Genomic DNA, 14077 nt, shown 5'->3' with positions numbered 1-14077 from the left:
AAGTCTCACTTCCCTTCATCTTCTTGAGTTCTTCCAAGTATAGCTTGCAGCTCCTCTGCCAATGGCCAGGCTTGTGGCAGTGGTGGCAAGCATCAGCAACAGCAGGGCCAACCTTGAACTTTCCAACAGGTTTAGGCTTAGAGCTTGAGATCTCATTTGAAGTCTTAGCCTTGCCCTTGCGCTTTCTCTTCTTACTATCCTTCTGAACCATCATCATATGACTAGCTTTTCTTAATACTTTTCTCATTAGTCTTTAGCGTTCCATGTAATTTAGCCATGCTTTTCTCCATGTTATTCATATGAAAGTTTAGAATGAATGGCTCGAAGCTCGCAGGGAGTGACTAAAGAATCACGTCAGTAGCCAACTCTAGGCAAAGGGGAAAACCAAGCTTTTCCAGGCTTTCAATGTAACCAATCATCTTGATCATATAAGGACTAACTGGGCTACCTTCTGCCAGCCTGTATGCAAACAAGGACTTTGATGTGTTGTACCTCTCAACCCTAACTTGGTTCTCAAACATGTCATGGAGTCCTATAATCATATTGTAAGCGTCCGTATTCTCATATTGCTTTTGAAGCTCAAAGTTCATTATGGCAAGCATGAGATAGCTAACATCAAGTACATCATTGGTGTGCTTCTCATAAGCCCGCTTTTTAGTGGCTGTGGCACCCTCTTCTGGTTTAAGAGGATATGGAACCTCCAGAACATATTCCTTTTTCTCTTGCTTGAGAACAATTCTCATATTACGATACCATTCAATAAAGTTTGCTCCAGAAAGCTTTTCTTTTTCAAGAATTGATTGCAAGTTAAAACTGAAAGCGTTACTAACGGTAGGTGTCATGATATACAACAGAAAATAAGCATGTAAATTCAGCACTAAGTTTATGTGAATCTTCTATTAAACAATTTAACAACAGATGCTCCACTATATGTTTTACAACCGTTTTCCCTCTAATGACATATAGTGTTCTAAGATCTATATTCATCTAAGTTCTAGTGAGCTTTGGCATCACCGCTAGAAACCTAGTGACACAGGTAAGCAACAGCTTGCTAATCACATCACTATGTGACTCTTGTTTGTTTGGTGGCATCGAATGTCCGGGCATCTAACACCATACCCTAAAGCCCAAAACCATTTTGATAGCCTTGTTAAGTAAACCAATACTATGCTACAGATGTCCGACATCCATCCCATTTAATAAGATAGTTGAAGGTACCCTACTTTGATAGACCTACCACACAATGATCAAATTTTAATAGGTGTAGCTATTAAAAGGACATCAATTACTCTTAATTCTTCTGATGGAAACTATTCTATCATAAAAATCATATAAAACATGAAAGAATAGTATGATAGGAATATAAAAGTAACACTAATAATCAGATTAATTGTGATATAGTATGGCCCTTCCAATGGTGATCTCCATCGCCAAGCTTCATGTCCTTATAGCCATCATGCTCGAAGGTTCCAAGATCATATACTAAGCTACTACACCTAATAGCTAGCAATGAACTACATGATAATATCAAAAATCACGTGTTGACACACAAGTCGTTATACAATAACAACACAGCCTTAGACTGCAATTAACCATGACACGCAGGCCATGAGAATTACATACATGCATCACATACATAATAAGGCCATACTAGTCATATCATTCTCTGCAAAAATAAGTTAAGCGTAGAATAGAATTCTAATGTCATTATGTGAACATGTTATTTTAACAATCAATTCGTGTACACAACGGCGGTCCCGCTCGAAAATATATAGATCATATCTATAAAATCGCTATGAAAATCTCATCGGATTGATCATATCAAGTCAATTTTGAGTCATTCACAATGTCTCAATTTCCACTAGATCAATCATATTGATCATCGCATGAGGTTTTTCAGAAATAACGACAACACACACAACCTTGATATGTTGTTCCTCCAACCATAAAGCGACGCGCACTGTTAGCCCCGATGATGATTTTAGCCGGTAGGGGCAAGTTGCACACACGGCCAGATGGGAGATCGAGCTAATCTTTTTGTCATATAGTTCCATCTACTTGCACCTCATCCGATCCCAGTTTCACCAAACCGTGCATCGACCGATCCATCACAAGAACAATAATAGATCCAATCTATTACTACCACATATCAACTATATGTGAACGATCAAGACCAAAAACTATAAATGTAGGCTCTTATACCACTGTTGTGGAACAGGTAGGCTACGCTAGCATAAATCAAAATTTCTCTACCTCATTCAACCAGAAAACTATGCGAGTAGGGGATCATGGATCGTTACCACTAGACGTGCAGTGCAGCCGAAGAAAGTCATATACGTCCATAAAGAGGAAGTAGTCGATCTCATCACAATCCGAGCATCTCCTCCTAGGATCCTTGTCACCGATCAGCACTGCAACAACAGTAGCAATGCCTCTACGGTATCCACACGTACAGAAATAGAACATCATGCACCGGTGTGCTAGCACCACGCGCACAATAAGGGATTGGTGGGTGGCTCATGTAGATAAAAACTTTAGGACTAACTAAATACGAGCGTTCCTAAATTTAGGGCTGCTCCAAATAGCTGCCTGTATATCTTTCTTCTTTGGGGGTGACGGTTTGCTCCATATATTTAGGGGGAAAATCTTCCACCTCTACATCTATTAGCAATATGAGACTAATAGATAATGGATCTTTCTCATACTAATGGACCTTTTAATCCATTTAATTGTTTCACTACAGATCCAATCTGTATTGTTTACTATTGCCTCTAGGGCATATCTCTAACAAGCAGTTGGCAGTGGTTACTTTATTTGCTCATGATTTCTGTTAATTGTTGTTCATCCTTGTTTGCTTCTTGTTGACTTGCTATCTATAGTTTTCCTGAATATCGTCGACTTGAATTTTGAAACAAGGGCCAGTTTGTAGCTTGGCCAATTCGAGTTCAGGGACTGTGTTTTTTCTAGAGTCATCCAAAATCTATGAACACTACCAAAATGTGGGATCAGGAGAATATCTATGTATCCTTGGTCAAAAATCTAGTTAGCTGTATGAATCCAAGAGGACATTTGGTACTACAGAGTGCAAATTGTCCAATGTCCATGACCAAGTGATCAATGGAGTTCGAGTGGTCCGCTGGTTCTTTCCCCTTTTTCTGATCGTGGATCAAACTTTGTTCCCACTTCTGTTGATGTTTCTGAAGATAATTTCTAGCACAAAGAAGAGGCTGTTGTGGAAAACCCTGTAAAATACCATAGTTGAATTTGTTTTCTCTAACTTAGAATAGATCAATACTTCCAAATGACTAGCAACAACATAAGTATGTCCAGACTTTGCAGCTGTGCAGCTCAAACAATGGCAAAAATACGAATTTGTACATATACCTGAGCGTATTTATTGAAATAGACAATATATTATTGTATTCACGAATCTAGCATCTGTATTCGGCACGCGGTGCGCCAAAAATTACCTGCATTCGGTGCCGAATACAGGGAACAATGTGTATTCGGTACATGGTGTGCCGAAATACCTGTTTCCAGATATTTTTTTATGCGTGATGTTATTTTATGTACTTGGCAAATATGGTCGTGGCCGGCTGCGGTTCGCTTCTGTCATCTGATACCGGTATTTTGTTATTTCATGTAATTGGCAACTTTCAACTAAATTTGAAACGAGTTGCTAATTTAACTGTCATTTTATCTCAGTGAGTTGGCACTTCATATTATTGACAAATTTCAACAAAATTTAAAATTATGTACCAGTGTGTTGTCATTTCATGTAATTAGCAAATTTCAACAAAATTAGAAATTATTTGTTAATTTAACTATACATTTCAAAATGCATGAGAAAGAAAGCATGTAGTCTCTAAGGCGGCGGGTAGCCTTAACACTTAGGTATGTTTGAACATGCACAACTAACCCTTGTATCATTGATCATCTCAAGACGGCGGTGGAAAGTGACGACGTAAATTAGCGAAAGAATGCCAGTTGTGCCAGACAAAGCTATCAGGGTAAGATGGTTATCGTCTCCGAGGTGGTGGTTGGAAGTTGTGAGGACAGGTACAAGGAAATTCAACATCATCTTCATGGTCATCACGGTCCTCCGAAGATGGAGGCCTCAGAGGGAGGGGTCGAGGTGGCATGAAATTGCCGTCGTCGTCATCTTGAGATATCATGGTAGGAGCACGTCCTATTTTGTTGTTGGTTGGACACCATGTCGATGTGGTGTGTGAACGTCCTCTTGTAGTGTTTGTTGAATCTTCTCCTGTATGGCTGGTGGAACGTCGAGGCATTGGTGGCATGAAATCATCGTCCGCATCGACGTCATTATTTTCAAGTAGAATAGTAGAGGGTGCTCTTGTACCCCTTAGCTTCGCTAATCTTTGTCGTCTTCTACGCAAACCAGGTATCACACCCCCGCCGAATAGCATATGCATCGCCAAGAAGTGTGGGATTTCTTTGTTGATCAACTCTGCGTCTTCTGGGAATGTCTAACGCAGAAGAGGAGCATTCAAATCAATAGTAATAAGATAAGTAGGGTGACCAAATAGAAATTGACGAACCAGTATGTGGGATGCATACTGGTCGGGCAACATCGCCACCCTTCTTTGCCTCATACAGAAACCCAGCATAGAAGGATGGTCCGCTAGTTCGCACACCCTGAGGTATATTTGGCGGTGCTCATGCAAGAGGGCCCTAAGGTCGTCGATTGTTACATGTAGGAGTGGAACGGTGAACGCAGAACAGGGCGGTCTTGCATGCAATTTAGACACAGCCTGGATTAGGTTGCTCTCATTGAAGGGATCATCCTTCCCTCCATGCACAACCTGCAATGAGGTATTTAATGCTATATTGATCATTGTAGGTGTCCATGGATAGCTAGTACTAGAATATCCCGTCATATATGTATTGATCTTTGACTGCAACGTTTTTGCTCTGCACCAAAGTACGAATCGCTGGTTATTTAATAAACATTAAACATGTATGAAATATCGTAATTGATATATACAAATGCTTAATAAGTAACTCATAAATAAGTTATATGTCCTAATTATTTGACAAAGATTATGTAAATTAAATGTAATTACTTTAACATTGTAGTGCATAAGGCATAGTACAGATAAGTACATAATATAGTGAATAACACATAGTACAAATGAGTAAACGAAACAGATGAGTACACAATATACTGCACTGGCTCATAAACGACGACGACGCCGCACGCAATCCCCAGGAGTGTAAGCGTCTGACGGGTGTGTGGCCCTCATCCCAGTGGCCTGAGCTGGCCCCTGCCACGTATGCCCTTGCTTGTCATCTTCATCGCCGTGTGGTGTTGCAACTCCACCGAATGTGTATCCAGAACCGCTTACTCGGCCCTGCATGTACCACGATGTAGGATCGTCATGCAAGAGTGTGGATGCCGGTAGTATGTGCTCCGACGGAGTCCGAAATGCTGAAGTCTCAGCATGCTAGTACCACTGTGAACCCCCAGGTACATCGGGATATTGGGGGTACTGGTCGCTCAGTAGCTCGTTGAAGCTGCCCACTTGCAATGCAGCGGCCCAGTCAAAATCTTGTGTGCCGCTCCAGGTTGGCGTCTGCTGTGTGCAGTCAATGACGTCCTCGTGATGAGTTGATAATACTGGTGGAGGTGTCTGCGTACCCTGAGGAGGTTGTGTCCACTGAGGGGGCTAGAAACCTAGTGTACACTGCTCGGGAGCAGGAGCCTCTGTGACCTCCTCAGCTTCAGCACAAGAACGTGTCACATGATGGGCCACAGACGAAGGTGCCTCCCGTGATTGTACCTCACGAGCACTAGACGAGCGCCTGCTGTGGGAGGCACGGGACAAGTCCATGGCTGGTACATCGTACCCCCTAGAACGCGGGGCACAACCACCTAGATCACGTATTGCGGACAACAAGCAAGACCCTCTCGTCCTCATATAGTCCCGGAGAGAGTTCTGATCCTTCCGTGTGGATGACCACCTGCTTCCCCACATACTTGCTCCGCCTGCGTATGCATTTCGTACCCCGCTTCGGTCTGTATTTGTTGAGGGTTATGTCAGTAATACGGATGGGTAACTAATGAAAATCGTTAGAAGTACAACATCACTTACCATCACATGACGAAGATGTGCACGGTCCTCAGGGAAGGGTCTCGGGGCTGGCGGTACATTGCCGCTGAGTAAGGTGGCACGCATGCGGGAACGGTACCACGGAAGGTACTCCCAGTACATGCCGTCATCGTAATGTCCCGCAGGAATGACGACATCCACTGGGCCTAACTCCATCCACCTGGTTATATGCTACATATTAATCTCCGACCAGTCATGTGTGCCTGTGTTCCCTTGTGTGCTCCTCCTGTACGTGACATAAACAGTTATAATTTTGTAACATTGATTACCTAACATAATAATGGTACGTACAATAACACACTTACTCGTGCGCCCGACCAGCGTCTCGTGGGGGAGATACTGGCACCAACTGTCGATGACCGAACTGCCTCTATACACGATCAGGAGAATACACTTCCACATTGTTCATGTACAACAAGAAGCATCTGGTCATCCATAAGTCCGGGTCACGAAAACAAGAGGATGCGATGAGGCCTCCGGTCGCAATTTCGGCCACTCGTTCCATACGCTCCATAATGAATTTTGGCGACAAACATAAGTTCGTGCCAACAAGGGTGATGAGGAGTTGGGCTATGAATCTCGCATCAACAGCGTGGCTCACATTCCTAACAGCCTCTTCGCTGCATGTATGTGGGGTGTGTCTACTCAGCATAAAATAGTTCTCATATTTTGGCTTATGTGCTCGTACGAAGTAAGGATAATTCGGGTGCTTGATACACCTAACCTCATACTCCGTAGGGTTAAACTAGGCACACTTGTGGTCCCTTCTTGTGATTACAGCATAGTTGCTGATAAAGTGGATGACCTCCTCCTTGTTTCGAAACCGTTGTCCCACCTGGATGTCGCTATTCTGGTATCCCCAGTTAGATAGGGTGTTATACTCAACAATGGTACAATCTAGCAGCCCAGCACCATGAAAGTACTGGATCACCGGCACCGGGTCATCGTTGTCAGCACCTTCTTCATTCCCTCTACTACTAGCTTCATCATCCATGCATCCTGCATCTACCTCATCATGGTCCACTTCAGGTCTCTCTGTACCGGAAGTGCCCTCCCCGACATACCCTCCCTTCTCATCATGCATCACATGATGGTTTGATCCTTTCATGCTAGGCATCGCTTCACCTTGCACCAATCATGATACTATGTTTACGTACACTCTCATTTCAAAGTTCTCCTCTAATACCTTGCGTGAATACAATGCCCATACATTGTTTCTTCTCAAATCGAACAACGTATGGACAATGATCGAGCTGTTTGGCACAAGCCGTGACCGCACACCCTCTAGGACAACATTGTAGGACTACTGGTTCACACGCAAAAGGCTCATAACATGTGATTTTAAGCCTTCTAGATCAATAGGTAGCTCAACCGTACTCTCTACGTGCTGGCAGTTCTGAATTGATACGAGCCTCCCATGCAAAACAGCGAGACGTTCTCTATAATAAATATGGATAGTTATAGCGTCTCTGCTAAACAAACATAAATAGGCAAATAACTACTTAGATGTATGTACTATAAATAGCTAATTACGCCCCCATACATTATCATAACTCCGTTTATCATGCCTATCGCGGGATCAAAATTACGGTTACACTATATTAGATTCTGTTACTAGATCATAATTACTGTTACGAGATCATAAATTATGCAAATATTATACCTACTCTATTTTATCAACTTAATACCATTTAATCACTATATTCGAACGGAATAAATACTCTACTTTCTCTAATTATATTTTCTAATCTAAATATTAAGTACATACATAATCTACGTACAAAATTACGGTTACACTATAGTAGTTTCTGTTATGAGATCATAATTAATATTACGAGATCATAAATTATGCAAATATTATACCTACTCTATTTTATCAACAAAATACCATTTAACCAATATATTCGAACGGAATAAATACTCTACTTTCTCTAATTATATTTTCTAATCTAAATAGTAAGTACATACAAAATCTACATACAAAATTATGGTTACACTATAGTAGATTCTGTTACGAGATCATAATTACTGTTACGAGATCATAAATTATGCAAATATTATACCTACTATATTTTATCAACTTAATACCATTTAGCCAATGTATTCGAACGGAAAAAATACTCTACTTTCTCTAATTACATTTTCTAATCTAAATATTAAGTACATACATAATCTACGTACTTACTATTACGGAAGGCTATCCTCGTCGCGCGCTGCTGCTCTACTCCTGCTCGCGCTCGACTGCTGCTGCACTACAGCTCCTCACGCTCGACTGCTGCTTCAAATGCTGCTCGCGCTCGCGCTCACCTACTGCTCTGCACACGCAGGCAACTCGCTCTGCTCGTGCTCACTTTGCTCGAATGCAGGAGATGGATTATGTTGGGAGCCATTTTATAGTCGCGCGATGAAAGAAGGCAGCTGATGCCAGCCGACAGCATAAAGCAAAAAGCAAAAGCGAAAAGAAAAGAAAAGGTAAAGCGTGATGCGACATGACGTGACGGCACACGGTTACCGAAAAAGTGTATTTCGGCACACCGTGTGCCGAATACACACTGTTCCCTATATTCGGCACACGGTGTACCGAATACAGGTGATTTTCAGCACTTTTTCGACGCACCGTGTGCCGAAAAAGAATTTTTGGTGCACCGTATGCCGAATACAGATGCTAGATTCGTGAATACAGCAATATATTGTCTATTTTAATAAATACGCTCAGATATATTATACAAATTCGTATTTTTACCAACAAACAACACATATAGTACAATCATAAGCTTAACTCTTTGGTTATTCTCATCATCTGCCTTTTCCAAAAAAAGATCTCATCATTTGCATAATTCGTTGGGGACAAAGAAGATGAAGAAAAAAAGTAGTGACAAAGATGTGGGAAAAGAATAATTATTTCCTCTCGTACCATCGACGCGATAACGTATCATACATAATGACAGAAATAAATAACCCATTTACAACAGAATGCTGCAAATTTCTCATAAGAAAATGAACTTTGTGGATCATAAGATTCGTGCGGTCGACTGCAGAGCAAAATCATCAACAGCTCAGAATAAATAATATGGACAGCGACTGTATACCGGCCGGCCGTAGTGCCGTACGAGAGCTGCAGTTCCTGCAACCGCACAGACGGCCACCTCCAATACATCTCCGATAAATACTACATTTTTTATACGCATTTAAAAATAAACACCAATTGTATCCATATCTACGCCGTATATATAGATATGAGCAAGAAATAATTGGTGTGTGTGCCCTTCCTTCTCTTCCCTGCAAATTATTCTCAGTTTAAATCCTTTTGTTCTTTTCTTTTTTTTTTTCCTTTCTCATGTTGTTCTTGTCATCAATGTGACGCCGGACAAGTCGCCGCCGAACTCCTCCAGCACCACCAGCAGGTTCCCGCTCGGGTTCAGAAACGACCGCGGGACATGGTACCTGGATTTTGCAAAAGAGAAACTCGGGTTCAGTTTGTGGTTGCTGTGCTGCGCGGATCGATCGAGCAGCTAAAATTGTTGATCCTATTGTTTTTTTTACAATTCAATGTTCAGAGTTAGATCTGAGAGAGTGGCAAGAACAGTGCAATCTAGACGAGTGAGAGTGTGGCGTACCATCTCTGCGAGATGTCGCCGCAGTTGCTCTGGCACTTGGTCTCGCTGTACGTGCCGGAGTAGCTGCAGCCGCCGCAGTTGCCGGAGGCCTTGTACGACCAGTACCGGCCGATGTTGTGCCCGTTGACCCAGATCTGGCCCTTCCCCATGCTGCCCATGTCCAGGGCCACCGGCGCATTGCCGGCCGGCGCGTTGAAGTAGGCCTGAATCCCAGTCACAAGATTTCAGCAACGATTTCAGAACTGCAAGCTTCCGTGAACCGGCAATGGAACGAGCAGTTGCCTTGTGGCAATGCAGATGTCACTGGAAACACTGACCTTGTGCCATGTCAGGGGCTGCTTCCCGGCCGCGCTGCTCCACTCGACGGACGAGCTCCCAGCGGTGGAGTGCACGCCCAGCGACTCGCCTTGCAGGCCGATCTGCGACACCGGAAACAGCGAGATCAGTGTGATTGTAGGTGCAGGTAACGATGAAGAGAGTAGCGGTTTGAGTAGACGTGGAGTACCTGGTATGTCCATTTCTGGTTGCTGAGGTCCCTCTTCCCCTCGTTCAGGCCGGAGAGCGTCACCGGGCCGAGCACGCCGGCGTTCCACGCCTCGAAATGCGTGCCTTGGTTCTGCAGGATAACACAACACAGGAGGTTGTACATGTTTCAGGCTTACAGATAGTCTGAGCTCCGAACTGGAAGAGTGCAATGGCATAGGATTATTCTGAATTGCTGGTCAGCTTACAGGGAGGCCAACTGCTGCACTCAGGATGGAGATCTTGTTGCTGCCCTGCCACATCTTGACATACCCACTGTATGTCAGCTTCGGGCTGTCGTAGCCGCCATAAACCGCGCCTTCGATACGAACACGAAAAATCCATCAGTAAAACCCTGCAATATTGTTTTGGGTAACACTGAAAAAGATTCAGACGGTACCGTATGACTGCCCGTTGACGAACACCTGCATGGAGTGGCCGGCAGAGTAGATGGTGAGCTGTGGCCACTGCCCGGACTTCAGGAACCGCTCGTTTGAGTCGATGTTGACACTGCAGAGAACAGGTTACGGGTAATTCTTCAGACATCAGCAGAGACCAAACTGTTTTCAGAAAAGAAAATGCAGCAGGTGAAGAGCCGGCGAGTTACTCACTAGGTGGTGTACCACAGGTAGTCGGACTTGTCCCACGTCATGCTGAGCTGCTCCACCAGGCCGTCCTTGGTGAAGGCGCGGTCGTTCAGCGCGTTGGTCGCCTCGCTGTACGACTGCCACGAGAACCCGCCCACGGGATTCATCCTCGCCGGCGCCGACGGCTCCTTCACCGTCGCGGTGTTGAAGGCGGCGGTCTTGCAGTCCGGCAGCACGCTGATGGACCACGCCGGGAGGTTGTAGCGCTGGCCGTTGAACACGACCCGCGCCGGGGAGCTGGTGTGGTAGTTCGACAGGAACGCGGCGCAGGCTCCGGTGCTCGACTTGAAGACGTACGCCTGAAACAGAGTTCGAGCATCCATGAGCAACTCTGAACTTGTTACGTTTTGATTGCCTGGTATTTTCTAGCAGGGCTGTGACAGAATTCCGACCTTCTCGTAGTTCCCGATCGACTGGATCGTCGGATCGCCGGAGACGAGCGCCGGCTCGGCCTGCTTGATGGCCTTGTGCAGGTCCCTCAGGTGACCCCATTTCGGCTGCCTGAGCAAACCTGAAATCCATGCCATGGTTTCAGTTTCAGACCATCAGAAAGCACACACATTCAGAACGTCCTACTGCAACACTGGGTACGAATTCTCTTCCTCTCGAGTGTCATACTGAACCTGAAATTGGGACAGTGGCGCAACCGCCGCGGCATACCGTATTCGTCGATAGGTGCATCGTAATCGTAGCTCGTGGCGATGAAGGGACCTCCAGCAGTCCGGTCGAAATTGGTGCCACCATGGTACTGAAGATCAAGCACATGTAAACATCGTCATCATCCACTGAAAAATTAGGCATCCAACACACAACAACTCATGTGGCTAGAGCCATGTGGTAGCTGAGTTTAGCTACCTAGCGTGAGCCAGCCTCACTCACTGTCACTGACGACTCACCATGTAGTAGTTGACGAAGGAGCCGCCCTTCTGTATGAACCGCGCCACCGCGAACGCCATGTCCTCCACCGGCCGGTGCGGCACCGCGCCACCGAAGGCCGTGAACCTGAACACATTTCGCGGCGATCTTAGCTAGATTGCGAAATGTCTCAACGTGCCAAGAAACTCACCGCTCTGATTTGGGTTAAAAATTTACTAGTAATTACCAGCCGGTCCAGGCCTCGGTCCACATGGTCGGTTTGCTGTTGGAGTTCGGGGTGAAGTAGTCGCAGTAGAATCCGTTGCAAGTGTTGATCTGAAGCCATCGATTAACGTAGGAACACACGGTGGTTAAAGAATCTAATAAATAAAATGAAGAAGAAGAGAAGAACTAGCATAAACGGAGACAGGCATAATTGTTTGGCAGCAGCAAGCAAAGTTGGCAGCTTGGCTAGCTGGAAAAGGGGCCGTGGCGGCGATGTCCTAACGACAGCATTGGATACGACGAGAAAGCAAACGAAGTGGTTGATTAGTTAGTGCGTCTTAACCATGAACGCGGCCGATTAATTCGCTAATCATTGTTGCACCGAACCACGGTGAGAAATGAGAGGGGGGAGGTGGTGGATCGGTTACGTATTTACCACGGGGTCGGGGGCGTCGTCCTGCTTGCACATCACCCACGGCACGCCGGCGCCGGTGCCGACGGCCATCTTGGCGGCCCAGTTCGCGTACGGCTTCGCGCCGCCGCCCATCACAGACTCCATCGGGCCGTACTCGTTTTCCACCTGCACGCGTCGTCGCATTGCATCATCGTTAGCAACCGTCACGTATTCTATTGTAATGATCAGTTTGTTGCAGGAATCGTTCGCGACTTTGAGTGTGAGGCGAGTCACCTGAGCGAGGATGATGGGGCCGCCCTGCCACTCGAACAGGCCCTCGGACTTCATCATCGACACAATCTTCTCCACGAACGTCTGCATCGCCGCCTGCGCTCGCCCAAGACATTGCAAAACCAATTAAACTCAGTGATACCCCAAAAAAGAATCCAGAAAACATTGCGTCCAGCCAATCATCGTTGAAAGGATATATGAACAAGATAGCCCAAGCTATGCTTCGTTGTCGCCCTTGTCCGTACCTTGAAGGGGCCATTGTCAGTCCGGAAGCTGATGCCGGGGACATACTTGAGCCACACGGGAAAGCCACTGCATCGTCCATGCCAGAACAAGCTAAGAAATCAAGAAGCAACAGGAGGCCAGAATGCAGGAAGAGATGAACGTTGCGCACCCGAAGTTCCACTCTGCACAGACGTAGGGGCCGATGCGGAGGTGGACGTAGAGGCCGGCCTGCTTGGCGAGCTTGACGAAGCGGACGAGGTCGTATCGGTCGCCGAAGTAGTACTGCCCCTGCACCGGCTCGTGCCCGTTCCAGAACACGTAGGTCTGGATCACGTCCAGGCCGCCGTCCTTGGCCTTCTGGATCAGGTCCGGCCACATCTCGGGGGTGCTGCGCGGGTAGTGGATGGAGCCCGAGATGAGGATGCGGCGCTGCCCGTTGATGACCACGGCCTTGTGGTCGTAGGACACGGCGGCATTGGCAGGGGAGGCGATGATGGCCGCTGCCACCAGCAAGGAGAGGAGGAGCACGCCGCCGGACATGGTGGCGCTGCCTAGGACGGCCTGGGGCGGCCCGGCTCTCTCTCTCTCTCTCTCTCTCTCTGTTCTTGGAGAGGCAATGGCAGTGGACAGGAGAAGGAAGAAGAAGAAAGAGTGGGAGAGGATGGAAATGGGTGGTGGTGAGCTTATATTTGTGCTCTGCTGGTGAGAGTGGGAATGCGTTCTTGGTTTCGGATTCTTTTTTGGTTCTTTTACCTGCTCCGCTTTTGATCTCTTCCCCCTCCCTTTTGGATTACCGGTTGTGTTTACAGTTGGACGAGACCACAAGCAAGGGAGGAGGAAGAAGAAATGCGCAGCGGAAGGCAGAAGCAGAGGAGGTTGTAGGCCTCCGCAGAAGGCTTTGCTTGGCGCCGAACAGGGGAGGGAAAGGGGCCAAGTGGAGCCCTGGAATTGGACCAGAGAAAGGTTATGCATCTTTTTTTTTGGGGTGACCATGTGTATTGTGTTAGAACTTCAGAGAAGAGCTTGTTTATGCCCCTTTCAAGCTAAAAATCAAATCGCGTAGCTTAATTTTGTGATTTTTTGGGGGTGAGAGGCCTAAATTTTGTGATTTTTTTATGTCTTCTTTGCTATGTTCCTGGCAAGCCAGACATAAATCAACAAATCTCA

The 14077-nt window shown here is 45.9% G+C and overlaps 1 protein-coding gene across 1 annotated transcript; it reads right to left on the bottom strand.

Moving 5' to 3' along the window:
- Positions 1-9018: 9018 nt before the first annotated feature.
- LOC133926925 (beta-galactosidase 9-like) lies at positions 9019-13820 on the bottom strand. The gene is made up of 15 exons (XM_062373099.1): positions 13080-13820; positions 12931-12997; positions 12689-12781; positions 12437-12580; positions 12023-12111; positions 11817-11922; positions 11581-11668; positions 11313-11431; positions 10885-11219; positions 10674-10783; positions 10483-10592; positions 10257-10367; positions 10069-10170; positions 9752-9954; positions 9019-9578 (listed from the first exon to the last, which is right to left on the bottom strand). The coding sequence occupies exons 1-15, from the start codon at positions 13448-13450 to the stop codon at positions 9470-9472; spliced, it is 2157 nt and encodes a 718-aa protein (XP_062229083.1). The 5' UTR covers positions 13451-13820; the 3' UTR covers positions 9019-9469.
- Between the last annotated feature and the right edge of the window lie 257 nt (positions 13821-14077).

This window comes from Phragmites australis, chromosome 8, assembly GCF_958298935.1.
Source record: "Phragmites australis chromosome 8, lpPhrAust1.1, whole genome shotgun sequence".
NCBI classification, from domain to species: domain Eukaryota; kingdom Viridiplantae; phylum Streptophyta; class Magnoliopsida; order Poales; family Poaceae; genus Phragmites; species Phragmites australis.
Note: the sequence above shows the minus strand (reverse complement) of the source record. Positions and strands in the feature narration are given on the sequence as shown.

Excerpts from the sequence above, each read along its gene's own strand:
- LOC133926925 (XM_062373099.1), bottom strand. The coding sequence starts at position 13,450 with ATGTCCGGCGGCGTGCTCCTCCTCTCCTTGCTGGTGGCAGCGGCCATC. Across the intron at positions 12,112-12,436 it reads ACGACGCCCCCGACCCCGTG|ATCAACACTTGCAACGGATT; the intron begins GTAAATACGTAA and ends CGATGGCTTCAG. Across the intron at positions 11,220-11,312 it reads CGATCGGGAACTACGAGAAG|GCGTACGTCTTCAAGTCGAG; the intron begins GTCGGAATTCTG and ends ACTCTGTTTCAG.